We start from the raw sequence: 13,994 nt of genomic DNA, 5'->3' as shown, positions 1-13,994 counted from the left end.
CATATACTATAACTCACATTTCTCATATGGTCTGATGAGAAGTATTTTAAAGAAATATCACTTTGGATTGTAGTTTAACTTGCGTAGGAATGTACAAAAATAGGCTTTACCATGTGGTTATTTCATATACACTTTTCACTTATTCAATCACCAGAAATGCTATATGCTATATAAACCTTTTTTTCGGGACTTAAGATTTTTGGAGGGAAATCCATCTATAGTACAAGTAGGGGAGGCGCACACACACACACACAATGCTGCATGGGAGTTGTCTGAACGTTTGTGTGTTATCTCCCCAGGTGAGTAGGGTCAGGTCAACTGTTGCTCTTGAGCCAGTCAGCTGATCCCACGTAATGAGCAGGTAGAGGTCATCCTGAGGTCACCGGATCTTCATGAGACATGCAATGTGAGTGAGATATAGAAAGGCCATTACAAATGGTATCTAATCTAATGTCTTATTTCTTTATCTATAGTGTCAGTCTTGCAATACAATCAAACATCTGTCCTTGTTCTGATATTTAAAGAGTTCATTACGTTTATCTCTTTTCTTTCTTTGGTCTCAAAATGTTCACGAAACAGCAGAGGCTACAGAGAGAGGTTGTAGATTTGGTGTTTTTTCAAGTTTTTGTAAGGAGTAACACGTAGTAGGTATGCGTGAGCTGCCTACTACGTGATGCTCTTTGTAAACTTGCAGTCAGTGACCTGGTGGTGAACTCCCAGAAGTCACACTTTGATCGTAGCTGGGTAACGCTTGGGGTGTAATGTAGGTCATGTTTTATTGAACAAGACGGCTTATTAGCCCGTTAAATGTCCACACCAACGAAAATAACCCAATCAGTCAAAGCAGTTTTGTGTTTTTAAGTGGTAACAGAATAGTCACAGGTTTCATCTTGAAGGCATCAATTTGGAGTCCATCAACAGCAGAAATTGTAATTGAAAACAGTAATTGTTCCCTAAAGAGGCATGTACTCTAATCCATACACTCTGTTGTCATAATACTGTGTGTGTGTGTGTGGTTTCTATTAGATTGATATACAAAAATACCAGGGCAATAGAGTGAAATTTGAGACAGTTTTAATCACTTTATTGTCAAGTGTTATGCAGGCAAAGCATATTTTTTCTGCTCAAGGTTGTCCTTTTTTTCTTTTTTATAGACATAACACGTTTGTACAAACCAGTTTGAAAAATATCAATAAACTGGGGCCTTTGAGGCTAACCTGGCAAAAAACCCATTATCAAATGTCATGGAGACGAATAAACATCTTTTAGAAAAAGATTTACAAATGAGATGTCACTACAAAATATCAAAGAAAAAAAAAGTTGGTTGTCACACAAAATATTACCAAAAACATCTAAATCTGTTTGGTATCAACCTTTTCAACTTTAAACAATAGTAACTTTTTTGCTTACTTCTTCTTTTGTTATATATTTTTCTCCAAAAACAAGTTATGGCGCAAAGAGAAGAAGAAATAAAACGGCAATGGTCAGACGTAGAAAAAGAAAACAGAAGCACAAAGAGTAAAGAAGAGAGAAGCAGCACTACGGCAAAAAACTCAAACATGCTGTACACAACCTCAGAATCAACGCACACAAATACAAGTCCAGCAAAAGGCAAATAGTACAAATCAAGGATAAATAATAAATTAGCCGTACACAGTGGGGTCCTGTGTATTAACATACTTTAAGGGGACTTTTTAAAACAAGATAAATTCTATAAAATTATATGATTCTTTTTAATTTAAAAATAATATACGCACTGAACTAACACAGAGCAACACCACCAGAAAACATTTCATAATATCCATATAGCTAAATAGCCTGACCCACCCACAGCTGTCCTCACTCTGTCTCATCTTAGCTCTCTGTGCTGTGGTGCCCTCTCCATGTCACCCTTTAAAAATGCAAGAGGCTCCCCCTTTTTCTCCCTCCGGCTAACGCTGAGATTCCTTCTGTACAACAGCTTGTGTTAAGGCAATTGTGGTACATCGGTCAGGGTAAGAGGGTTTGTCACCAGAGCACAGAAAGCAAAAAGCAACATCAGTGATGGTGCTGCTGTCCAACAAAAATGTACCATCTGATGGTCGCTTATCATATAAAAATGTACTGTGATGGCAAAGCCACCCAGTGGTGTCTGCAGAGTAACACTCTTTGTTCGGACGACAGCACTGCTTTCGGATGTTCTCACTAATCTTAGAGCGAACTGGCTAATTTTATTAACAGAGAAAACCTCCCCTGACAATGTAAACATGGTTTCACTAGGATTGTCATTAAAGTATTGCTTTCACTACACAAACAAAGTTGTAGAAAGCTAGATTGTTTTTAATCTATAGAGCTTTTTTTCCTCATGGCCACGGCGCCTCAATAGGAATGCATTTTTTATAAACATTTTTATATGTGTGCTTTTTTCTACTCTTTTTTATTTTTTTATTCCCTCTCTTCTACAATAACAGTTTATCCGTTGACTGGTCTCAAAGGAATCAACACCTGAACCTGATCAGAGGACTAAACCTGAACCATGAAAAAGAAACTCAAATTAGGTAGATCCTCTGGGTGACAGCGTGGGAATTCAAACGCACGCTCATTCATACAGATCACATACACACACACACACGCCCACCCTCCCAAGACTACCCTATCACTGCTCTGCAACAGTCCTGTACCATGATTGACCCTCAGCACTGTCTGACAGGTATGAAACAGGAACACAACCTTGTGCATAGAGTTCAATTCTGTTGCGTTTAAGAAATTGTCTCTCGATGTTTTTTAAGATTCTGCAGGTCCCCGTCTTGTGCTAATCTAGACATTTCTTGCATTCCTTTCCCCACAGTGAATGGAATTATTTTAGATTTACTCTGTAAATGCCAAACTAACTTTCATATGTTTAGGCTAAATTTCTGTTATTATATGTGTGTTATTTTTAAATTGTAATGTTTATATTTATTTGTTTCTGTTAATTGCGTAATCCTGTCGCTTTTACTCCCTTTTTCCATCAGAATATTTTTTAAATTATGTAAAAAGAAAAAGTAGCCACCCCTAAAGTCCCTGCAAAAGACTCCCAAAAAAACAGGAAGTCAGCCTTCAGCAAAGCAACAGGAGTCTGTTGCTTATTCAAACTCCCCCTCTTCCACCTCCTCTTCCTCCATGTGATTAGAGGTGGTGGGTGTAGCGGGGTCAGAGTCACGAGAGAGGGTCGCCACAATCTGAGGAGAGGCGTCCAGGTCTTCAGGGACATCATCCTCCATGTCATCAGTGGTGATGATGGCCACCGCAGCTCCGCCCTTCTTGTTCTGGTGGGTCTTAATGTGCTTGGAGAGGTGGTCGCTGCGCATGAAACGCTTGGAGCATTCTGGACACTCAAAACGCTTTTCCCCTAGGGGCAAAAAACAAAGAATTAGAGAAAATCTAATCAAGAAAGGACCCTAGGTTTTCTACGTAACTCCCTAGTTGTTGACTGCTCTAGTTGGAACCTTCTCTCCAAATAGTAAGTTGTCGTAAAACAGTTGGAATTGTTTTATTACTGGTGGAACAATATTGGTTTTTCGAATAAATATTGGTATCTTTTAACATCTTACAATCCACCAAATAAAACCCTTCACTAAATAAATGCCCACAGGTATAAAAAAAGAGGACATTTTGTAAATAAAAACTCATTAATGCCAAACATTTTTTGTGTGCACAGCATTTATCAGCAGATTGCAGCATCTTCATGTTTTAACCCTGAGATGCACGAGTGACTGGACCCTACACTCTTCCAAAAGTGGGTCAAAAAGGACCCGTATTAGTATAATATGTGTTTTTATGCCATTTTTGTCATTTTGGTTAAGAAAAATCACTTGTATAATATTTAGGATTATATTTTGGTTCACACTAGAAATATTTTATATTTAATTTTTCACTATTTATAATTTTATAATTTTTTTTTACATTTTGAAAAAAAAACGAAATTCCATAGAAAATGCATGCGGGTCATTTTTGACCCACTTATGGAAGCTTGGGGTAGTAATACAAAAACTACAATTTCTTAAAATGTATCAAATGTAAATAAAAAATTTGAATGGCATGATATTCAAAACATGTTTTTTGAGGAATAGCTGGAATATGAAATGATAAAAAAATGTAATTACAAAGATACTCTAAGAAAACCACCTCACCGGGTCAAAAAAGACCCACTTATGCATCTAAGGGTTAAAAAGACAACACATTCTTATCTTACATTGATAAAAGTTAAACGCAATGTCAATTTAGTGACCTTCCCTAGTGATGGCTCATTGAAAAATTCAAATAAATAATCATCCATGTTAGTGTAGTCTACAGCTAAAGCCAATTCATTCAGAATTACTTAAGTTGGTCTACCACTAGTGATAATAATGGATTTGAAAGGAGTTTGGAAAAGAGCTGAAACAACTAGTTAAGTTTTGAGTTAAAAAAAATCAACAATTTTAATGCGTTCTGATTTTAGGCTTGTAAACATAGATTGATTAGAGGTCAAAAGTAATCATCAGGTGCAGCACAAGTTTGTTATAAGTAACAATTATGTATAAGGATATGTACTGGATTCCAATTTGCTAAAATGTTATCAACGCCAAATCCTTCCAGCGTCGCATGTTAACCCACATCACCGGCCCTCATCTCTGTATGTGTATTTTCTCCACCTGTGTGTGTTCTCCGGTGTCTCTGCAGCTCGTCGCTCCTGGTGAACCTCTTGCCACAGAAGATCCAGTTACAGACGAATGGCCTCTCTCCGGTGTGCCAGCGCAGGTGGGCCCTCAGGTGGGACGTCTTTCCGTACACCTTCGCGCAGCCTTCCATGTGGCAGATGTGCTGCTTTTTCTTTGTGGGGTCCCCGCTGTTCCTACAACACACACGCTGGTTAATTTGCATCACAGCTGACCTGCACTGTGCCCTTAAGGGTTTCAATTGTACAGTACACAAGCTCTGATTGATAAACTTACATCTCTTGAGTGAATTAGCGTGAGGTTTAACACATGGAATCAGTAATTATTCCAGCAAAGCTGAGAACATTTCACTGTGCTCTGAATAATATTCTCAGTGCTAGCTCCTCATTACAATGTGAAGTGCTGAGTTGTGAAGGGTCTCTCACTTTAGGAAATGAGCTACACTGTGTTCTGACCATCTGTCAAACCAGTTATCCAATCATGACATGACAGTCATCAACAACTTTGGGATATGTATTGAAAATATGCAAACAATCACAGTTTTTCTAACTGTAGGGGCTTAGTGGAGTCTATAGGTGGGGGGGAAACTTAAACAATTGGTCCAAAGCCAGTTTTCTTGTGAATTACTATAAGAGCTAAATTCATATTTTTGTTTGAGACTTTTAATGAATACACACCACTTGTAAATCGCTATTCGACCGATGTTTAACACCACCTATGCACTGTCTTTCTAACATGTCCATACCTTCCCTCTCCATCCCTGCAGTTCGGACAGGAGCAGGCAACACGGCGAAGCCTCTTGCTGGGCAGGCCCTCCTGGTCAGAAGAGCTTTGGACCGAGCCCAGCTGGTCTGGACTCATCGATGACCCTGATGCCACGTTCCCAACAGCAACCGTTACTGGAGACGGATGAACTTTTACCCCGTCCTGACCCTGTGGTTGACCTGAAAGGTGATTTAAAAAGGCAAAATGTTATATTGACCCTGGGGTGGACTGAAGAAAATATGATTTTAGAGAAAAATACAAGATCCCAAACAGTCTGTAGTTAGGGCCAGCAGGACACCCTGTTCTCACTCAACTTTCAATGGTATATGTACCGCACAACTGGAGATTGGCATGTTGAAACAGGGAAGCCTTATACGTATTTTCTCAATAGCTAATGCCTACCCACATTGTTTCTAAATCTGAGACTTTGGACATCCACTTAGGCCAAGTTTGGAAAAAGGCTTCCCCTCAACATGGCTTATTTAAATTGTTTATTTATCACACTCAACAATTGAACCAACATAGCCTAATATTGCTGTTTAACATTACTATCAACCAAATACAACATTTCTAACTAATTGCTGACTCTGAGAAAGTATAATGCTGTAAGATGTCCTTCTTCTCTCCCATTTTATATCATATTTAAGTGAATAGGTTTTTGGACTGACAAATCAATCACCTTGGACATTTTTCACTATATTTGGATATTTGATTGACTAAACAATTAATTAATTCATCTAGTAATGATCAGCAGATTAATAGATGATGTACATTATCATTATTAGCAGCCCTAGAGGTATTTAATAGAACACTGCTAAATCCCTATACATTCACACAGTTACTGAGTGCGGCCTTACCCTGTAGACCAGTAATGGTGAGGGGAACACCCTGCACCTGAACCCCCGCCGTGCCCAGCCCCGCGATGCTGACAGTCTGTACCCCAGACCCTGGGTTGATCTGGGCTGCGCTCAGCGTCAGCGGTGCTCCACTCAGGGAGACCAGCCCTCCACTCCCCATTGCCGTCCCACCGGACATCGGGGCCAGTGTCAGCTGCTGTGGCATGGCCGTCCCCAGTCCACCCTGCAGGGAGACTCCGCCGGGCAGCTGCAGTGTCTGCCAGGTGATCTGCCCAGAGGGGGACAGGGTTGGAGTACGGATAAGGACCTGGGCGGAGTTCTGGAAGGCCTGGATGGGCTGCAGGGTTTGTCCTGGGGCCAGCTGGATGGTCTGAATGTGCTGCTGCTGCCCCTGGGCCTGACTCTGAGGCTGCAGCTGGATCTGCTGCACAAACTGGTGCCCCATCTGGCCCACGATCACTTGCTGAATGCTTCCTGCCGTATCTATCTGGTGCTGCAGCCCGTTGGCTTGGTTCTGGTTTTGAGAGTCTGCCTCATTGTTCTGCACTTGGGTGTCAGCTGGTCCACCCTCTAATCCCGTAGAAACCACTTGTGTCACATCTGATGCGCCGTCACCCTCGGCCCCTGCTGTCGTGCCGGTAGAGGCTGTCAGGGGAGCTGCCCCAGACACTGCTGTTGTCACTAGCTGGTTACCATTGGCAACAGAGAATGTGCCGTCTGCTGATTGGATGAGCTGCACAGCCCCACCCCCTCCAACATTATTTATCACAGGCAGAGCCAGGGTCATGCCACCTAGGTTTATGGGTACTGTGGTCATGACAGGAGTCTGGGATCCATGCAGAGTCTGCAGCTGCATGGGGAAAGACTGTGCTGGGCGGATCTGCAGCGGGACCGTCTGATTGGCTGTACTTGTCAGGATGGTTTGCTGGTTGGCTGGCTGGAGGATAGTCTGGGTATGGCCTGGACTCTGGGTCTGGATGAGCTGGACCTGCTCCGCCAGAGCCCCGATGGAGGATGCTGAGCTGATATGGATCTGCTGCCCATCCGCCGTCTGCAGGTGAGGGATGACCTGATACTGGACCCCGCCGCCGGCATTTGGGAGGTTCTGAACCTGGATGATCTGGAACTGCTGCTGCTGCTGATTGGCTGCAATGCTGTTGATCCCAGCTACTGCCTTCACCTGCCCAACAGGAAAGGAGAAGTGATACAGTTAACAACACAAACATTGGCAGACAAATACAACAAACTCGCAAACCTTTCTGGATCATTCAAGGATCAAAGTGTATTATAATTCCCATAGTTGTTATACATTTTAATCCTTATATATTGCATGATCTATGTACTATCCTGAAGTTTATGCGTATTGCATTACAAACTTGCTTAAGATGATCATTGTTACCAAACATATATCATTTCATCTAAAATAACTTTGCAGTTTTAAAGTATTATGATACTTCAACTTAAAAGTCATTATAGAAATACTTTATAATGTATTATAATATTGGTTATAAAGCAATATGAATGTCTATGAGTACTTAAACAGTGCTATAAGAAGATTCCAACCCATAATAAGTATGTTTATAATCCATTTATAGAAATAACTGTCATAGAAAGTGTTTTCGTTTGCTCCAACCCACTGCTTCCCCCACTTTTCACCTTGCGTCCACCCGCTGAGCTGTCATTCGCCAAGGTGGTGGCCACCGTCACAGCAACAGGCTGATTGGTGTTCTCTTTGGCCATAGTGGGCGCTGCTGTGATGATCTGCCAGCCGTTCCCCGTGAATTGAGCCGGGACCAGCTCCAGCTGCTGGGGCATCAGGGCCTGACCTCCAGACGCGTCCAACACTATCTGACCCTGGAGCTGACCAGCCTGCAGCTGGAACTGACCTCCCTGGAGCTGGAACTGCTGGGCCCCCAACTGGGCCTGGGCCTGGGCCTGGGCCTGGGCCTGAGCCTGGGCCTGAGCCTGGGCCTGGGCCTGGGCCTGGGCCTGGGCCCCCTCCGTTACCCCCTGCCCTCCGATCTTACTGCAGGTGGCCGCTAGCAGGGCCAACGGAGAGGGCTGCGAGGAATCCTGGAGGAGAGAGGAACGGTTAAAGAGGAGTGGCGATGGAAGGAGGAGAAGCTAGACGGGGTAAGAGACAGGCGGAAACACACAGAGAGCTCACATACATACACAAACAAGAAAGTACAACATATGAGTAAAAAAAGCCAAAGGGAAAGGGTGAGCCGGTATAAAAGTAAAACACACCAGGAACAATTTGAAACAAAGATGAGGGAGAGAAAGAGTGAGGGGTGGGGGAAAACACGGTGCACCAAAAAGAAACACAAAAAGCTGAGAGAAAGAGAGAGAGAGCTGTCAGTGGAAGTGGGCGGTATTACAGGAAGCGAGTGGGTGGGCGTGTGAGAACCACATTTCTCTTTTCTCAGAACACTGGAAGAAAAAGCCGCCTTTTCTCTTTCACTCTCCTCCCTTTCAAAAGAACTAGGTCGCAAGCACATTTTTATGCTGTACATCTTGGAAACCGTCTAGAATATAACAAATACGGCAATGCTACAATGCTCTCTCACACAGAGAGATGTATTAAAGAATAACTGTCTGTCTTAAATGTATCCAAAAGGTATACACAACCTATACAAATATGTGTTTAGCAGTACCAACAATACCAACACTGCAGGTCTTTTAAAAAGTAAATCCACCTGAATTCAATTATTTTTTACCCTATTTCAAACGGACAACTCAAAAATAAAGTGGCTGAAGTGTGACAGCCATATAAGCCTATTCAAGAGGCTCTCAGCAGGGCTGCACAGAAGCAGGAAGTGGAATTCACCAGAGAAACGCCCCCAGTGTGTCTGGCTGGCTGGGAGGGAGGGAGTACATTTTTGGCCTACAGGCAAGGCAAAAGTAATGAAGTATGATAAAGTCATATTTGTTTTCTGTACCTGAGATCCAGAACTTTTCCCCTTCTTTGATGCTTTCCCTCCTTCAGTTCCAGATGATTCCTTCTTGGAGTCTGTCAAAAAAAGAGAGTATAAATGTGAGAATATCTCCAGTTAAAATATATTTGCATTTCTAAATAGCACAGTATAAGGTCATGTAAACACTAAGTTGCCTCAACAAAAATCTGATCATAAATGCAGATATAGTCAAAACAAAAGTGATCAATAACGATAAACCAGTAACCTTATCATCAATATGAAAAGGGTCTCCTATCTGTCAGACAGAGAGAGAGAGAGAGGGGGGTGGAGACGGAGAGGGGGGAGGGTACCTACCACTCATAACGCATTAATATACCGAGAGAGAGGGTGTAGTTCACGGTAGAAGGCCGGCCGGGTACGGAGGCGGAGGACGGGCTATATGTTCGGCGCTGGGCCGTGTCGGATCTGCCCGTTTGACGAAACCACCCACCGGCCAGGAAGGGCGGTGCCAAGCGCAGGCACAATCAAACAGCCCCTAGATAACGGAGATAACGGAGAACACAGTGAACGTCACCGGCACCCTCGCAGCCACTCCGTATGTCTCTTTTACCGTAAAGCCAGTCCATATACGAGCAAATTGGCGCTTGTCAGAATAATATCCACAGAGAAGTTGGCAGTGTGTGACCGTAGAGGCCCACCCACTTCCATTTAAGCATCAGGACAACACCCTCTCCGTTGCTCCTGCCTGTCGCCGCCGCTCCTCTCGCAGCACGACGCGGGGACGCCTCGTCGCCGTCCGTCGTGCACCGAAAACACACCGTCACCAGTGTTTGTATTTAACGCGTATTCTCCTTTTTTTCGTGCACAATTGGTTTTTTTAAGGGGAAGATACGGGGAGATAGCTGTGGCTTTTGTGGGCGGACGCGCTCCTCCCATATATTCAGATTGGACGACGGGGCTCGGCGTGCGAGGGTCGAGATGGGAGTTGTATTTTAATGAGGCCTCGCCTTCTCGAGCTCGGTTAGGCTTCCGTGACTACAACTCCCAGAATGCATCGGTGCGTCAGTAGGGGCTGGCTGGAGGTAGTCACGTTGGTGTGAGAGCAAGGGGAAGGGCGGTGACTTCTGTGTAGTGGGGGTTGGGCGAACGGGAAAGGGAGGTGTGTGTGTGTGTGTGTGTGTGTGTGTGTGTGTGTGTGTGTGTGTGTTGTGTGTGTGTGTGTGTGTGTGTGTGTGTGTTGTGTGTGTGTGTGTGTGTGTGTGTGTGTGTGTGTGTGTGGTGTGTGTGTTGGTGTGTGTGTGTGTGTGTGTGTGTGTGGTGTGGTGTGTGTGTGTGTGTGTGTGTGTGTGTGTGTGTGTGTGTGTGTGTGTGTGTGTGTGTGTGTGTGTGTGTGTGTGTGTGTGAAGATAAACCAACGTGCAACTGACATGTTTTATTTAAGCCTACTATGGAAAGCTATTGGTAAATATTATTTTATGTTACACTGTTGCCTTTTCATTAAATACTTAAGAAATTCATTACATTTAGCTGGGGTCTTTATCCAAAGTGTCTTACAATGAATGCAATAAACCCTACATATTCAAGAAGAAAAGTGATGACATTTTCACTCAAAACAAGCAAGTCCATTGTAAGTGCTGGTGCATAAGTGAAACCCCTAAATACTAGAAAATATATATATCTTTTTAAATATATTTTTATAATGTATATAAGGTACAAGAGAAACAGGTGGGTTTTCAGTTTGCACAGGTGGGTTTTCAATTCAACAGTCCCTATTCACAATCTTGAGTCAACTTTGAACTTATATGAGTAAAAAGAGTACTTTGCCATATTATAATATATTTGAAACAATGTTTAGTCTCACCTGGGCCTTAACCACATATGCAGGTATCTGTCTCTCTCTTCTTACAGCTGGCATCCAACCTGCGTTTTGCAGGACTTTGAGAACCTTCATAGCACACACGCCACACATGCACTGCACTACTTTCATTGCTGACATATGCACATTGTTGTTTTTGTGTGGACCTTAGTTTAATAGGTAATTCCCTTTTTGAAGTAGATTTGTCATTTAAAGGGGACCTATCATGCAAAATGCACTTTTGAACGTCTTTTATACATGAATATGTGTCCCCGGTGTTCCAGGGAACTCACCAAGTGTCAGAAAACACAACCCTCTCTATTTTCCTCCATACCCAAATCTCTAAAAAAGGGGCTGCAACGGATCTGATAAAAACTGATCCAGATTTGAACACTGTCCTGACGTCAGGACAGTGGCGCTACGGCTATTGGGCCAACTCCACCAATCAGGAGGAGACAGCCACGGCCATTGCCGTTCGAAAGCGCTGGAGACGCTGTAGTACATATGCCAGGCCAGTAGATGGTGCTGTTCTCACTGAATCTGCCCTTGCAAAAACACAGCTAAAAAATGTCAAATTGAGCAAAATGAGGCATGGCTAAAATGCATGATCTGTTTGATATTTTGAAAAAGTATAAATATGCCTTATATAGGTATGGTCCTACACTATATTATTCAAATATAGCATGATAGGTCCACTTTAAGTTATTCACCAAACACACATGTGAAATGTGAGGATGTGCTACTTTTTCTGAGTTGATATCATTGTAAATTGAAATTATATTCAAATTACTTCCTATAATAATATTTGGCTTCAAAAATCCCTTTCATACCATAGTCAAACTAATTCATTTAGCTGGAAAAGAGCAGCAGAGAAAATAACTGCTATTTTTTGCAGTAGCAGCAATCACACACATTTCTTGTTTGTGTACCACCTTTCTTGAGCAGAAGTCATGTCTCCCACCCACGCGGCAAAAACTCTTTCAATCGCCCTAAGGGAATTTTAAATGATAATTCATCACAGCAAACAGAGCTACATGTTGACGTAGAATAGGCCTGGGCCCCTGCCCAGTAAGTCCTCTTCTTCAGAGGAACCCTCTCTGAAGGAGTGACTTTCGCCTTGTGGAGTCACAGCCTTGTTTCACAGAGCAGAAAACATCATTAGCCGGCACACAAGGGAAAGATTTAGACTTAAAGGCTAGAGCATATCTCTGACACAGAGGCACTGTCTCTATAAGATGCACCCAGTCCTTTTAAATCACAAGTCAGGATAATACTGAAACCCTTTCATTGATATCGTTTTCAAATTCATGAAAATAGGAAATTTGAGTTCAACATGTTGAAGCTCTTCAATACCCAACATAGAACTTGAAAAGGAAATAATAGGATTTCCACATGAATGAATGTTTGATGTGGTGTTATTGTTAGTGTTGTCATGATGCAACATTTCATATAAAAGACTTTGGTTTCAAATCTGACTTTTCTTCATCAGAGGCAAGATACTATTCAACATGGCTGCTAGAAGCCTACTATAGCCTACTTTTGTGTTTCTTTTTGGTCATGAGACTATTAGTCTCAGCGTGCTTTCACTGTCAAACTACACACACACACACACACACACACACACACACACACACACACACACACACTATGTAATTACTGCGGAAGCCAAGTGCCTTGTTCCCGCCCCCTGGGCCACTCGGCAGGGCGTTGCTAAGCAACGAGGTCTGGTCTGAAAAGGGGTTGTTGCATGTGTGATTGTATGGTGGTGATGGGAGGATGGTCTATGGACTGTTATAGATAACTGTATGCCACACAAGAAAGCCCATCTCTAATATTCAGCGTTATAATACCAGGGATGTATTCACAGCTGCATTCATCTTCAAAAAAGTCACATTTAACTTGTAGGGATCATACTGAAAAAGTACTGGGATGGGTCTACAAATGTAAGACATGAAGGATCATCAAATAATGAAATATTCATTTATGTTATTACAATGTGGAGAAAGTGAAAGTGGCTGTTAAACTTGTTTTCCAGTTGCCTCCACTAGATGGCGCCATATACCAGATGGGGTTTCATACAGTAGTTATTGTTGTCATAAGATATATAGAGATATAGCTTTTTGATACCCAGACGGACATTTGGATGTTACAGTTGCATACATACATAAATGGTTTACATAAACAAAGATAAATTAACAGAATCAATAAAACATGTTCAATATAAAAAAAAAAAAACGTAATTACAAATATTTAAAACTAGACCGCATACATTCACCTTCCTTAGATGTAGTATTCAGAGCTTTTATTCAGTAAAGAATAGACGTTTTGCAATATATGATTGTTACAAGTAAAAGTCCTACTATGGGCAACATAATTAACCTAGATTTTCAAAGTAAAAGTACTCATTTGTATCCCTTTTATTTCATGCTGGCAGGTTTGTATATCTTACATGCAAACTCGATCTGAGAGAAGAGCTCAATGTCTTCAATTTGAACATTAAAGTCAAGTTTAATCTTGTTATGTTAAACGCCAAAAAATGGACTGAAACTAAACTGCACATGTATATGGACTTCCGATGCATATATCTTTGCATTTTGTAAAATCTTGACAAGAAGATTGATCAAAGCTATTCCATCGGGTTTTATTTTTTGAGTCGTTGTTGGCCAAAATCAGAAAAAGTGTTTATCCTTTAATATACAGACATCAACACTGTAATTCACTCATACTTCTACCCCTCTGAGGGACGGAGCATCATTTCAAACACCTCTGATGGATTTGATTTGCATGTTGGAGGGGATTACATTTTCCAACTAATTCAAGATGTCCCATAAGTATGATAAACTATAATGTCTTCATGCAAAGGAATGCAAAGTTAAATGGTGCACCAATGCATAAGCATGTTGGCATGTGTGAGTCAGTGAAC

At 42.1% G+C, this 13,994-nt stretch overlaps 1 protein-coding gene across 4 annotated transcripts; it reads right to left on the bottom strand.

The window, feature by feature from the left end:
* Positions 1-1,057: 1,057 nt before the first annotated feature.
* Positions 1,058-10,148, bottom strand: sp4 (sp4 transcription factor). 4 transcript variants are annotated; one of them, XM_034124896.1, is made up of 7 exons: positions 9,571-10,148; positions 9,241-9,311; positions 7,955-8,371; positions 6,299-7,478; positions 5,422-5,620; positions 4,653-4,846; positions 1,058-3,370 (listed from the first exon to the last, which is right to left on the bottom strand). In XM_034124896.1, the coding sequence occupies exons 1-7, from the start codon at positions 9,575-9,577 to the stop codon at positions 3,105-3,107; spliced, it is 2,334 nt and encodes a 777-aa protein (XP_033980787.1). In that variant the 5' UTR covers positions 9,578-10,148; the 3' UTR covers positions 1,058-3,104. The 4 variants fall into 4 exon arrangements, with proteins under 4 accessions (XP_033980787.1, XP_033980786.1, XP_033980788.1 ...); XM_034124895.1 differs by having other exon boundaries at positions 4,653-4,852; positions 9,571-10,146; XM_034124897.1 differs by lacking the exon at positions 9,571-10,148 and adding an exon at positions 9,482-9,498 and having other exon boundaries at positions 4,653-4,852.
* Between the last annotated feature and the right edge of the window lie 3,846 nt (positions 10,149-13,994).

Source organism: Trematomus bernacchii, unplaced genomic scaffold (genome assembly GCF_902827165.1).
Source record: "Trematomus bernacchii unplaced genomic scaffold, fTreBer1.1, whole genome shotgun sequence".
In the NCBI taxonomy this organism is placed as follows: Eukaryota; Metazoa; Chordata; class Actinopteri; order Perciformes; family Nototheniidae; genus Trematomus; species Trematomus bernacchii.
Note: the sequence above shows the minus strand (reverse complement) of the source record. Positions and strands in the feature narration are given on the sequence as shown.